The sequence below is a fragment of the Hemicordylus capensis genome, chromosome 10 (assembly GCF_027244095.1).
Source record: "Hemicordylus capensis ecotype Gifberg chromosome 10, rHemCap1.1.pri, whole genome shotgun sequence".
NCBI lineage: Eukaryota > Metazoa > Chordata > Lepidosauria > Squamata > Cordylidae > Hemicordylus > Hemicordylus capensis.
Window position 1 is genome coordinate 8,426,851 of NC_069666.1, and position 11,924 is coordinate 8,438,774.

The 11,924-nt window shown below is 46.2% G+C and overlaps 1 protein-coding gene across 2 annotated transcripts in view; it reads left to right on the forward strand.

Moving 5' to 3' along the window:
- The window catches only part of ACAN (aggrecan), a 71,385-nt gene extending 59,953 nt beyond the window's left edge, over positions 1 to 11,432 (forward strand). For both annotated transcript variants that reach the window (XM_053273164.1, XM_053273163.1), the window contains 5 exons: positions 3,809 to 3,967; positions 5,562 to 5,644; positions 6,914 to 7,058; positions 8,789 to 8,971; positions 11,209 to 11,432. In XM_053273164.1, coding sequence (XP_053129139.1) covers positions 3,809 to 3,967; positions 5,562 to 5,644; positions 6,914 to 7,058; positions 8,789 to 8,971; positions 11,209 to 11,297 — 659 coding nt within the window. In that variant the 3' untranslated portion in view covers positions 11,298 to 11,432. The remainder of the gene's footprint in view (positions 1 to 3,808; positions 3,968 to 5,561; positions 5,645 to 6,913; positions 7,059 to 8,788; positions 8,972 to 11,208) is intronic.
- The last annotated feature ends 492 nt before the right edge of the window (positions 11,433 to 11,924 follow it).

An 11,924-nucleotide genomic window follows, 5' to 3' on the forward strand; every position in this document is an offset into this window, starting at 1 on the left:
GAGCAAACTCAGGTTAGAACTCATTATCAAGCCTATTCTCTGGCAGTGATGGAACAGAAGAAATGTTGTTGTTTTCCCCCGTCCACCACTGCATCCTCATTCAATGTCATTCAATGAGTCTTTTCTGTATGGTGCGGAGCCTCTTGAAATCTGGCCCCAGGCATGGTGTTTTCGAACCCTCTGCAGCATGCTCTGATGCATCTCCACAGCTCTTTGAGGGTAAAGTTGCTTGCATTCGCCAGGAGTTGGACTCTACAGCTAATGAAGTGTCATTGTGAGAGGTGTCCAGAGTACCACCTTGTCCAGTTTTGCTGGAAGAGTTTCAATTATTGGTGCCCAAGGATGTGGACAAGGTGTCCAGCTGAATTCGGCTGAGCATGTGAATGGTTGGTCCTTGCCCTTCATGGCTTATTAAATCTAGTAGGGAGGGAATTTTAAGCTGGGTCCAGCAGGTTCTAAATGCCTCATTGAGAGAGGGAGTGGTCCCAGTTTTGTTGAAGAAAGGTATTATTTGACCACTCCTAAAGATATGTAGTTTAGACCCAGAGGATGTAAATAACTATAGGCCTGTGGCAAATATTCCCTTCCTGGGCAAGATGCTTGAGCATGCAGTGGCTGACCAGCTCCAGACACTCTTGGAGTAAACGGGTTATCTAGATCCATTTCGATCAGGTTTCAGGCTTGGCTTTGGAACAGAAACTGCTTTGGTTGCTCTGTTGGATGACCTACATAGAGAGGGATACAGGGGGCGTGAAATCCTGTTATTTCTCTTGGAATTCTCAGTGACTTTCAATACCTTTGACCATGGTATCCTTTTGGATAGGCTGGCAGAGTTGGGTGTGGGAGGGACTGCTTGGAAATGGTTCCACTCCTACCATGTGGCCCATTTCCAAAAGGTGGTGGTGGGTGGCTACTGCTCAACCCCTTGGCAGTTGTGCTATGGGTTCTGCAGGGTTCCATTCTTTTTCCTATGCTGTTTAATGTCTACATGAAACTGCTGGGAGAAGTCATCCAGAAATTTGGCCTGAGGTGTCATCAGTATGCGGATGACACTCAGTTGTATCTTTTTTCCATCAGATGCAGGTGAGGCGGTGACTGTCCTCCTGAATGGGTGCTTGGATGCAGTAATGGACTGCATGAGGGTGAATAAGCTGAGACTCAATCCAGACAAGACAGAATTACTGTTGGTTGGTGGTTCCTCTGCCTGGGCGAATAATTTTCAGCCTGTTCTAGATGAGGTTGCATGCCCCCAAAGGACCAGGTTGGCATTCTGGAGGTGCTCATCGATCCAGCATTGTTGGCTTCTGTGGCTCAGAGAACCTTTTAACAGCTTTGGCTGATACGCCAACTGGATATCTCGATCATATCTAGATAGAGATAGCTTGGCCACAGTTATCCACACTCTGGTGGCTTGTCGCGTGATCCAGAAACTGCAGTTGATACAAAATAGGGCTGAAAGATTATTAACTGGGACTAGAGGGTTTGGTCATATTACGGCAGTGCTTTGTCAGCTACACTGGCTCCCAGTCCATCTCCAGACCCAGTTCAAGGTGCTGGTTTTAACCTTTGAAGCCCTAAATGGCCTGGGACTGGGTTACCTGAGAGAACGCCTTGACCCATATGTCCCAACCCCAACCTTAAGATCTTCTTCAGAGGCCCTCCTGTGGATGCCCTGCCAAACGAGGTGAGGTGGGTGGCTGTTAGGGAGAGGGCCTTTCCGGTGGTTGTACCCTGTTTATGGAATAGCCTCCCCAGGAGAGGTTCACCTGGCACCATCACTTTGTTCTTTTAGATGCCAAGTGAAGACCTTTCTGTTCACTCAAGCTTTTAAAAATTGATTATTTTTTTAAAGAAGTTTTAAAATTGTTTTGTTTTGTTTGTTTGTTTGTTTGTTTGTTTGTTTGTTGTATTGTGATTTGATGTGTTTTATGTGTTTTATTGGATGTTTTAATGTGTTGTGAGCCTTCCAGAGAACAATTTGTTATGGGGCAGTTAACAAATAAAGTTGTTGTTGATGATGATGATGATGATGATGATGATTGATGATATTGTGTGAACGACTGAACCTGTGTACAGATCTGTACCTGTGTACAATGCCCACTCATTGTATGAGTGTCAAATGTAATGTGTGTATATGGCTTATGCTGGGCTGAATATAGGAACGGTTGTCCTGTCCCATGCTAAATATAAGAAAACCACCATTTCAAATAATGCTTTTTTGCCCGTTTAGCAATCTAACCCTTTTGTGGCAATGTATTTACAAGATTTATGTGCTGCGAGTTTTGTGAAGATGTCCTTCCTTTTGTCTCTCCTGACCCTACTTCTGATCAGCTCCATCCAGTGACCCCCCCACTGTCAAAACTGTGACCCCACTGTGACTCCAGTGATCATTGGGGTTCTCCAACACACTATAAAATATATTTAAATGTATAACAAAGCAAAATGACTATTTATTGATGATTAAATACATCTCTGCAGATATCAAGTTCATGCAAAACGATGATTGGTTTTATTTGTTTATGAAGGAATGTATATCTGTCCCAGATATGGGAAGAGAACTGGTCTTATGGTAGCAAGCACCTTTGTTAAGCAAGGTCTGCCCTGGTTTGCATTTTAATGGGAGACTACATGTGAACATTTTTTAAAAAGGATGGAAGAATCTGCCCTTTGCCTTCATAAAAAACAACAACCCCATTTCAGCCCCAGCCTTTAAATCACCTGGATTGACTGGGCATAGGGCTTTGGTTTTGAGCAGAGAGATGTGGGAGGAATATGTATATTTAAATTGAAGTGGATTGGACAAATTGTTGGTTTTTAATATTTTTTTAAATTAAAAAAAATCAAAGAAATTCCTATAAGTGGCTTGTTTCATGACAAAAAATTACGAAGTCCTTTAGGTTCCAGTGAAATGTACTTCCCACTAAATGTGGTTAGATTTGCTGCCTGTGGCTGCAATTCTCTACACACATACCTGGAAGCAAACTGTACTGAATTTGTTAGGACTTATTAGAAAACATACATCGGATCGCATTGCATGGTTGAAAGTCTCCTTTGTTAATCAGCAGTGAGGGGCCCATTTTAAAAAAGCGTCTCCAGGCCCACTCCAACCTTGCTACGCCCCTGACCGGTGGGGTATTCTGAGGAGAAGTTGAAAGGAAGAAAAGGGGCAGGAAAGGAATAGGTCAGTTAAGACTGTGAAGATTAGGTTGATATAGAGGAGAGGTTACAAAGCCGTGCCCTAAAGATGTCAAAATAACAAGTACTGTATTGCTGTTGTGACTTTGAGGTTATGGGTTGTTGACAGGAATTTATTTCAAAATTTATGCTTATCTTTACATAATTTTTTGTTTAAAATAAATAGCTATTTGTTGGATTGTTTGACTGGTTATCTTAAGTTACAAGTCTAAGAAATCACACACAAGGTTAAGACTGCAGACTCAGAGATGATGATGATGATGATTTATATACCGCTCTTCAACAAAAATAAACTTCACAAAAACAAAGAAATAGAGGTCATTCACACAATCAAAAACTGTGTTCCACCTGGGTTTGGGAGCTGTGTGTGCTCCCAACTTTTGGTTGTGTGGAAGCAAGGTTGGAGGGAAACCTGGGTAGAAGTGATTGTGTGGGAGCAAGGCAGGAGGAAAAGCTACCCAGGTTCTCCTCTTGCCTTGCTTCCACACAACCGAAATGGGGAGCACACACAGTTCCCAAACCCAGGTAGAACACAGTTCTTGATTCTGCGAATGCCCTCTCTGTGTACTTCAAAATATGTACTTCGACTTGTATTCATATTATATATTTTCAGACCTGGCAGAATGTGAAGTGGGTTGGACCAAATTCCAGGGCAACTGCTACAAGCATTTTGAAGAGAAACACACCTGGGCAGATGCGGAGAACCTTTGCCGAGAACACCAGTCTCACCTGAGCAGTATCATCACGCCCGAAGAACAAGAGTTTGTCAACAGTGAGTGTGGCTGCTTGAAAGGACTGTAGGAGCGGGAGGTGACCTGAAACTCTCCCAAGTGCAATTTGGTTATTAAAGAGCTACATCCCCTCCACAAGAGCTTACACCTTCATCTTGAATTTTGCTTTGGGTGAAATTCACTCAGTGACAACTCTGGCACAACCCTATTTAAGGGTGAAGCCTGACATCATCATTTTGAAAGGCTCTACACACAATCGTGTGTAGAGCCGAAAGAGGTTCTGCGGGGAGAGCGGGCTTGATCGCGGCAGACACACGACCCCAAAAATGGGGTTAACGGAGGGCTCGCTCCATTAACCTCGTTTAAGAGGGAGCATATTTAGGCGGGCTTGCTGCTAGAACCCGAAGGAATCCCTTTGCTGTACACGAGAAGTAGAAACCGGACTGGGCTCCCTTATCCCAGTTTCTGCTGCTCGTGAGAATCACCTCATTGTGTGGTATACAAGTGGTTGGCCATCAAGGACACCTTCGTCTTCCCCTAGCGCCATGAACCTCATGCAAATTGCAACATTTAGAGATGAGCACTCTGGTCATGCTGATAGGATGTACTTCAGTCTTTGACCCACATAAAGTACAACAGATTTACACACAGTTAACATTCGGCAGCGTATAAAAAGTTATACTAGGAAGCTATTCACACATGCATTGAAAACTGGGCTAAGGAAGCCGAGCCCAGGTTTGGGTGTGCATGTGTACCACCAGGAGCCACACAGCGCCCTGTGGCGGCAAACACGCATAGTGAGCCTGCCGCTTAGCCCGGGTTTGGGGTGCAAGGGCACCCAAAAAGTAGGTTAAATGCTTGTGTGTTGGTGCCATGCAGCTTCACACAGCACCTACAAACAAGTAGCTTCCCGGCTGGTGTTGGGACGCTTCCCATAATGCAATGCGGAGCAACGGGGCCCTCCTGGCCCCGCAACCTCCCTGCTACTGGTAGAAATCGGCAATTGATCCAATATGGCCAGCCAGCAACATGGAAGCAATCATCTGCGGGGTAGGTACGCTTTTTGCAGGTCCTCCTCTCTCCTCGTCTGAGCCCATTCTCCAGTCGTGAGAACGGGCTCCAGGTGTACCAAGAGATATAACGCCGAAGCATTAGGATGATAAAAGATTGAAAATACTAAGCAGCTTAAACTACGGCACTAAATAACACCAACCCCTTAACCAACCCTAAACAACGTACTATAGATCAATAATCAAATGAGCACACTGATCGCATCGCTCTATAATCTCACTAAGTTTGCCTTTCAGGCTCTCTTTGTTTATGGCTTCGTTTGTCCTTGTTCAATCGCTTTTATAGGAAGACAAATTCTCACCTAAAATCACCTGAGGGGGGGAAAACCCTCCCCATTGGACAATGTTCCCTCTAACAGGGATTCCCAGATGTTGTTGACTGCAATTCCCATAATCCACAGCCAAAGGCATTGCAGTGAGGGATGCTGGGAGTTGTAGTCAACAACATCTGGGAATCCTATTACAGGAAACACTGATCCTGAAAACTACTTTTTTCTATGACAACCAGCCACCTACAGTATTTATTTGAATCTCTTCCTTTCCTTTCCTTTCCTTTCCTTTCCAGGCAATGCACAGGACTATCAATGGATCGGCCTCAGTGACCGGGCTGTTGAAGATGACTTCCGCTGGTCTGATGGGCACTCCCTTGTGAGTTATGTTCTAGAGGAACATGAGTTGTAAATAATACTTGTAGGCTGCGTCAAGTCAGTTCAAGATAAGAGATTCTTTAGAAGGAGATGTATTTTCTGGATTTTCTCTCCCATGATTCTCCCAGGATTTTCTTTCCTGTGGTTTTCCAAGCTTGCCCAGGGGACAAGAAGAGAATCAATAAATGAACTAGAGATCAGTGTTCCCTGTAAGAGGGGATCCCAGATGTTGATGACTACAGCTCCCAAAATCCCTAGCTGCAGTGGGCTTTGGCTGAGGATGCTGGGAGTTGTAGTCAACAATATCTGGGATTTTCTGTTAGAGGGTAGACTGCTAGAGATGCCAGTGAAATTCTCCAAGCTCAGGTTTGGAGAAGAGGTTTGGGTGTTCTTAAGAGCCCACCTCAAAATCCAAGCTAGAGAAGACCTTCCAACTTCTTTCCCACTCTTCCCACCATGCTGTAAATCCCCCTGCTCGGCTCCCCACACCGTAAATCCTGGCACCATATCACCTTCCCTAACGGCAAGTGGTACACAGTGGTGTGCATTAAAGCATTTCAAGAAATTAAGCCACAGGATGTGGTGACTGCCAGCAGCCTGGATGGCTTTAAGAGGGGTTTAGATAAATTCATGAAGGGCAGGTCTATCAATGGATACCCTCTGAGAGCTATAGGCCAACTCCAGCCTCAGAGGCAGGATGCCTCTAAATATCAGTTGCAGGGCAGTAACAGTAGGAGAGGGGTCATACCCTCAGTTCTTGCCTGTGGGCTCCCCAGAGGCATCTGGTGGGCCACTGTGAGAAACAGGATGCTGGACTAGATAGGCCTTGGGCCTGATCCAGCAGGGCTGTGCTTATAGTCTTATGTTATGTAAGGCTCAACCTAGACAAAATGGTGGGAGTTCTCTGCTTCTTTTAAATTAAAACATTCTCGGAGAAGGTAAATCAGAACAGGGTCATGGAACTGGGGGGAGGGGTGAATCTTTCCCCCCAGCACCAGTTTCCCGATTTTAAGTGGACCCAGAGTCACTGTTTTGGTACTGTATGTTTTTCCATGCAAGACACAGTAGATGGGGGCAATTTTGATTGGTGGGAGTGGATTAACCTTCCGGTGCTGTAATACCAGGCTGATTTGGGGGGCTTCGCATTGCTGTGGCCTATTAAAATAAGACCTGGGAGCTGCAGTCCTAAATCTGGCCTAATTTTGCGCAGAGGAAAAATGCCGCTCTTTCCTTCTCTCTGACACAACGGACAACCTCTCTCCTTCCACAGCAATATGAGAACTGGCGGCCCAACCAGCCTGACAATTTCTTTGCCAAAGGAGAAGATTGCGTCGTCATGATCTGGCATGAGAACGGCGAATGGAACGACGTCCCCTGCAACTATCACCTCCCTTTCACGTGCAAGAAAGGAACAGGTGAGGCTCCGTGGCTTCCCGCAGGAGGAGAGCTGACATCCGGAGGGCCTCTAGCCACCTTCCCCAAACCGTGTGAGCAGCACAATGTCTCCCAGGATGCCTTTGGGCATTCAACAACCCTGTGTTGTGAGAAAAGGGGCCACAAAATAGAAGAGTTGAATACACTGATCCTCTGTTCACTCTGAAGCAACTGAGGAGGGGTTGCCTTCCTGAGCTTCTTTGCCTTCCAGTATTTACCCCAATCCAGTGGTCTTTGCTATTTTTTTTTTAATCAGGGGCCACTTCGGCAAAAACAACAACCCCACCTTCCATGCAAGAGCCATTTCCGACTGTGCTGACCTCCACACTGGACTTTGCTTTCCTCAGTGCTGGGAGGGCCCTTAAGGGAGAGGGAATCCTCTCTGAAGAGCTCTAGGAGGAAAGTGTCACCGCCCTCCTGACAGGGTAGGATGGCTAGCCCCAGAGAAAAGGGTGATACTTCCCAGCTCTCTGTGCACACCTTCCAAGATGGCGCCGGGGCTCAAGAGGGCTCCCTTGCCCTTAAAGGAGCCCTCAGACACTAAGCAAACTAGATGGCCGCGGTCTTCTCCACATGGTGCTGAGGGGCTATCCGGGGTATTCAGCCCTGGCCAAAGCTCCACACAGGCCCAATAAACAATTAGTCAGAAAGCTGCACGTAGGGTTGATGGGGGCTGCCACTGTCCCCCGGGCCATACAATAAAGATCACGGCCCTACTCCTTGAAAATATACATTAATGAGCCCCAACCAGATGTTTTAGGTTGTGAGCCCTTTGGGAGCAGGGAGCCATTTGATTGATTGATTGATTGATTGAGATGTAAACCACTTTGGGATCTTTGGTTGAAAAGCAGTATATAAATATCCATCATATTCAGGTGCACTGATTGATGATCATTTGCATTTTAAAAGTGCTTTCAAATATTCACCTCCTTATGATCCTTGCAGTGCTGCTGCTGTAAGGTAGGCTAGTGTGATTATCCCCACGAATGCTGGGGGGATGCGGGGGCAGAAAAAGAGTGAGTGCGTGGCTTCTCTAAGGTCACATAGTAAGTTCACGGAAGAGGTGAGAACTGAACAAAGGCTCAAATTTGAGAGAGAGAGAGAGAGAGCCAGCGTGGTGTAGTGGTTAGAGTGCTGGTCTAGGACCTGGAAGACCCGAGTTCCCATTCAGCCATGAGACTAGCTGGGTGACTCTGGGCCAGTCACTTCTCTCTCAGCCTAACCTACTTCACAGGGTTGTTGTGAGGGGAAAGTTAAGTATGTAGTCCACTGCTCTGGGCTCCTTGGAGGAAGAGCGGGATGTAAAATGTAAAAATAAATTAATTAAATAAAATAATGCATGACCTGAATCTAAGACTGAGCCAAAGATTCTCAGTTGAGTGCTTCCCTGGGCAGTGGGCAGCCACTGGGAACAATGCTACATGAGCCAGTAGATCAACTCAGACACTCCACACCATAGGCGCTCTTACCCCTGGACTTCTGGTCCAAAGTCCAGGGCTTCCACAGGCCCTGGGATCCCCCAAATTCTTTCCAGTCTGTCCTGAGTGGTGTGGGCACCCGACTGAGCATGAGGATGCTTAATTCGCAGTGGAGGGGCGGCCTCCAAAGGCCTTTAGGACCAGGCTCCAAAATTACCTAGGTGCACCTCTTCTCCTCACTAGCCAAGCAGCAGCCTTGAAGGTAACTCAAAGGCTTCCTTTGTCTGTCCCAGTTGCCTGCGGAGACCCACCTGTAGTGGAGAATGCCAGGCACTTTGGCAAGAAGAAGGAGCGCTACGAGATCAACGCGATGGTGCGCTACCAGTGTGACCAAGGCTTCATCCAGCGCCACGTGCCCATTGTTCGGTGTCAGCCTAATGGGCACTGGGAAGAGCCACGGATAGCCTGCATAGATCGTACGTACCTACACTCCCACTGTCCCGACTGACCAGGGGCAGGCCCTGTTTAATGGACTCTGGTGAACCCACTCTTCCTGTTGTTTTGAGTTTGGGAGATGCCTTGTAACTATCTTGTTCGTGTGAGTTGCCTGAGTGGAGGGCTCATGTTTAATCAGCCTATGGGATTCTCTGCCACAAGATGTGGTGACAGCCAACAGCCTGGATGGCTTTAAGAGGGGTTTGGATAACTTCATGGAGGAGAGGTCTATCAAGGGCTACTAGTTGGAGGGCTAAAGGTCATCTCCAGCCTCTGAGGCAAGATGCCTCTGAATACCAGTTGCAGGGGAGCAACAGCGGAGAGAGGGCATGCCCTCATCTCTTGCCTGTGAACTTCCCAGAGGCATCTGGTGGGAGACTGTGTGAAGCAGGATGCTGGACTAGATGGGCCCTAGACCTGATCCAGCAGGACTTTTCTTATGTTCTTATCTCCCTTCCCCAAATCTCTACAAGCTAAACCCTTGTGCAGGGGTTAGATGCATCTCATCTTTAGCTCACATCCTTGCAAATGATTGCACATGCCTACTAAGATGCCATATACTGCTTAGTTTGCTCTTATGTGCTGATGAGGCTCACTGACCTGTTGATAACAGACTGCAAGACAATCATGTTTTCTAAGCTTGTCTTCAATGTAAAAACCAGATACTTTATTAGCTTTTAAAACGATATAGGAGAAACTAATGCAGGGTAAATTAAAACAGGAAAAGAAGACACCAAGACAGAAGTCAAAGTAAGAAGCCAAAATCTATCGGACACATAGAAGTCATTCACACAATCAAACACTTTGTTCTACCAGGGTTTGGGATCTGTGTGTGCTCCCAATTTTTGGTTGTGTAGAAGCAAGGAAGGAGGAAAACCTGGGCAGAAGTGATTGTGTGGAAGCCAGGTAGGAGGAATTGTTACCCTTGCTTCCACACAACTGAAAATTTGGAACACTCGCACAACTCCAAAACCTGGGCAGAACACAGTTTTTGATTGTGTGGATGACCTCATACAATATTTATGTAAAAACAACCAGTAGATCTGTGTGGCTGTGTTTGCACACAGACACACACATACCCCAACAGAAAAAATGAATATAAATGTTTATAAAGCTGCACATTGTTTTAAAATCCTGCAAAAACAAATTGCCCAACAAATTGTTCCCTTCTGTACACATTTCATACATAATATTACAGATCAACCAAAAGCCACAAACTGACTCCGTATAAATGCAGTAAACAGTAATCTTTATAGCCAAAGGTGTTTCAATCAATGGTTGCCTTCAGTGGCTTAAATATCCCATCTGATGATTGAGCTCTTTCAGAATGCAATTGAGATTCAAACCTGTATGTATTCTCATGAATCAACCTATATCAAGAGATTATATATATAAAGCATTTGAATCTCGATTGCACACTGGGGGAACTTGATTATGTGGAAATGCTCTTAGTTAAAGCTTCACTCTTATAAGGTTTCTTGGGCTTGAACCTCTCCCAGTTGTGTCTGGATGGCAGGGGCCAACTGGGAAAATGCTGGTCTTGTGGTAGCAAGCATGACTTGTCCCCTTAGCTAAGCAGGGTCCACCCTGGTCCCAAATGAATGGGAGACTACATGTGTGAGCACTGGAAGATATTTCCTCTAGGGGATAGAGCCACTCTGGGGAGAGCATCTAGGTTCCCAGTTCCCTCCCTGGAAGCATCTCGAAGATAGGGCTGAGAGAGATTCCTGCCTGCAACCTTGGAGAAGCCGCTGCCAGTCTGTGTAGACAATACTAAGCTAGATGGACTGAGGGTCTGACTCAGTATATGGCAGCTTCCTATGTTCCTATGTCTTATCAGCAGTGACTGCTGGACAGGATTGTCTCTGGCATCCTATCCCTCATTTTTGTTGATGTTTTCAGGGCTTTTTCGGAAGGAAGGGCGGGAGGAGAGATAGGACAGGGCTGGCTAGTGCACTGAAAAACGCCCCCCTGGTTCACTGGGTCTCCGAGAGCCAGAGGTGAGAGAAGGCCCAATTGTGCAAGGGCAAGCAAGTTGGCGCCATGGCACGCTCGGCACGGACAGCCAGAGAAACAACATGCTACAGCCTCTGCAGTGTTTTTCCAGAGAGCACAAGAGAGAGAGAAGCTCGGTCCAGCCAGCTCAGGACAAGCAGGGCCTCTGTAGCCTCCATCCTTGGGTAACAAGGTGTCGTTTCTTCTCCCTCCCCTCCCACAGCCTCCACCTACAAACGCAGATTACACAAGAGAAGCCCACGGACCCGCTCAAGGACCAATGGAAGAGTGGCACAGAGAACCACCCACTAGAGAGAGGAGAGCACACGCGATAACACAGAGAGAGAGAGAGAGATTTTATGGAACCGTTATATTAACAGAATCAGTTTCTTCTTGTTACTTTTGTCATTGTTATATAAGGAAAAAATATATTAAAGAAAAATTCCACCTTGTGTATATTAAAGAACAAAAGAGGGGGGAAGGGTTTTGGTTTTTTTTTTAAGAAGCCTAAGCAAAAGCAAAATATGAATCTAGCCTTTTTTTACTGACTATCTGGACTGAAGTATCTGTGTGCCTTCTGGGGGGGGGGAATGGGGAGGGGCCATAGGAGGGATGCGGGTTAAGTTAAATAATTAAAAAAGAGTATTATTTTGGGTGTGGGAAGGCCTAGATTTTTATCTCCAGGCAATGCAATTTATTTAATCTACAGGGTGGACGAGACTTATTTTTTTAAAGCGATTGGGTTTTTTTTTTTCCCCTCCCTCTTTCTTCCGCTGCTGTGATACATTGTGGGGTTTTGAGGGGTGCCTGGGGAAGGTTGCAGGAAGTGAGGAAAGGGGAGCATGAAATGGGTCAGGGCATTTTGGCAGGAGTGGGGACAAGCAGGGAGATTTCGGCTTCTCCCGGCGGAGTTTAACAAGAAGCCGCTATTGCTCCTTC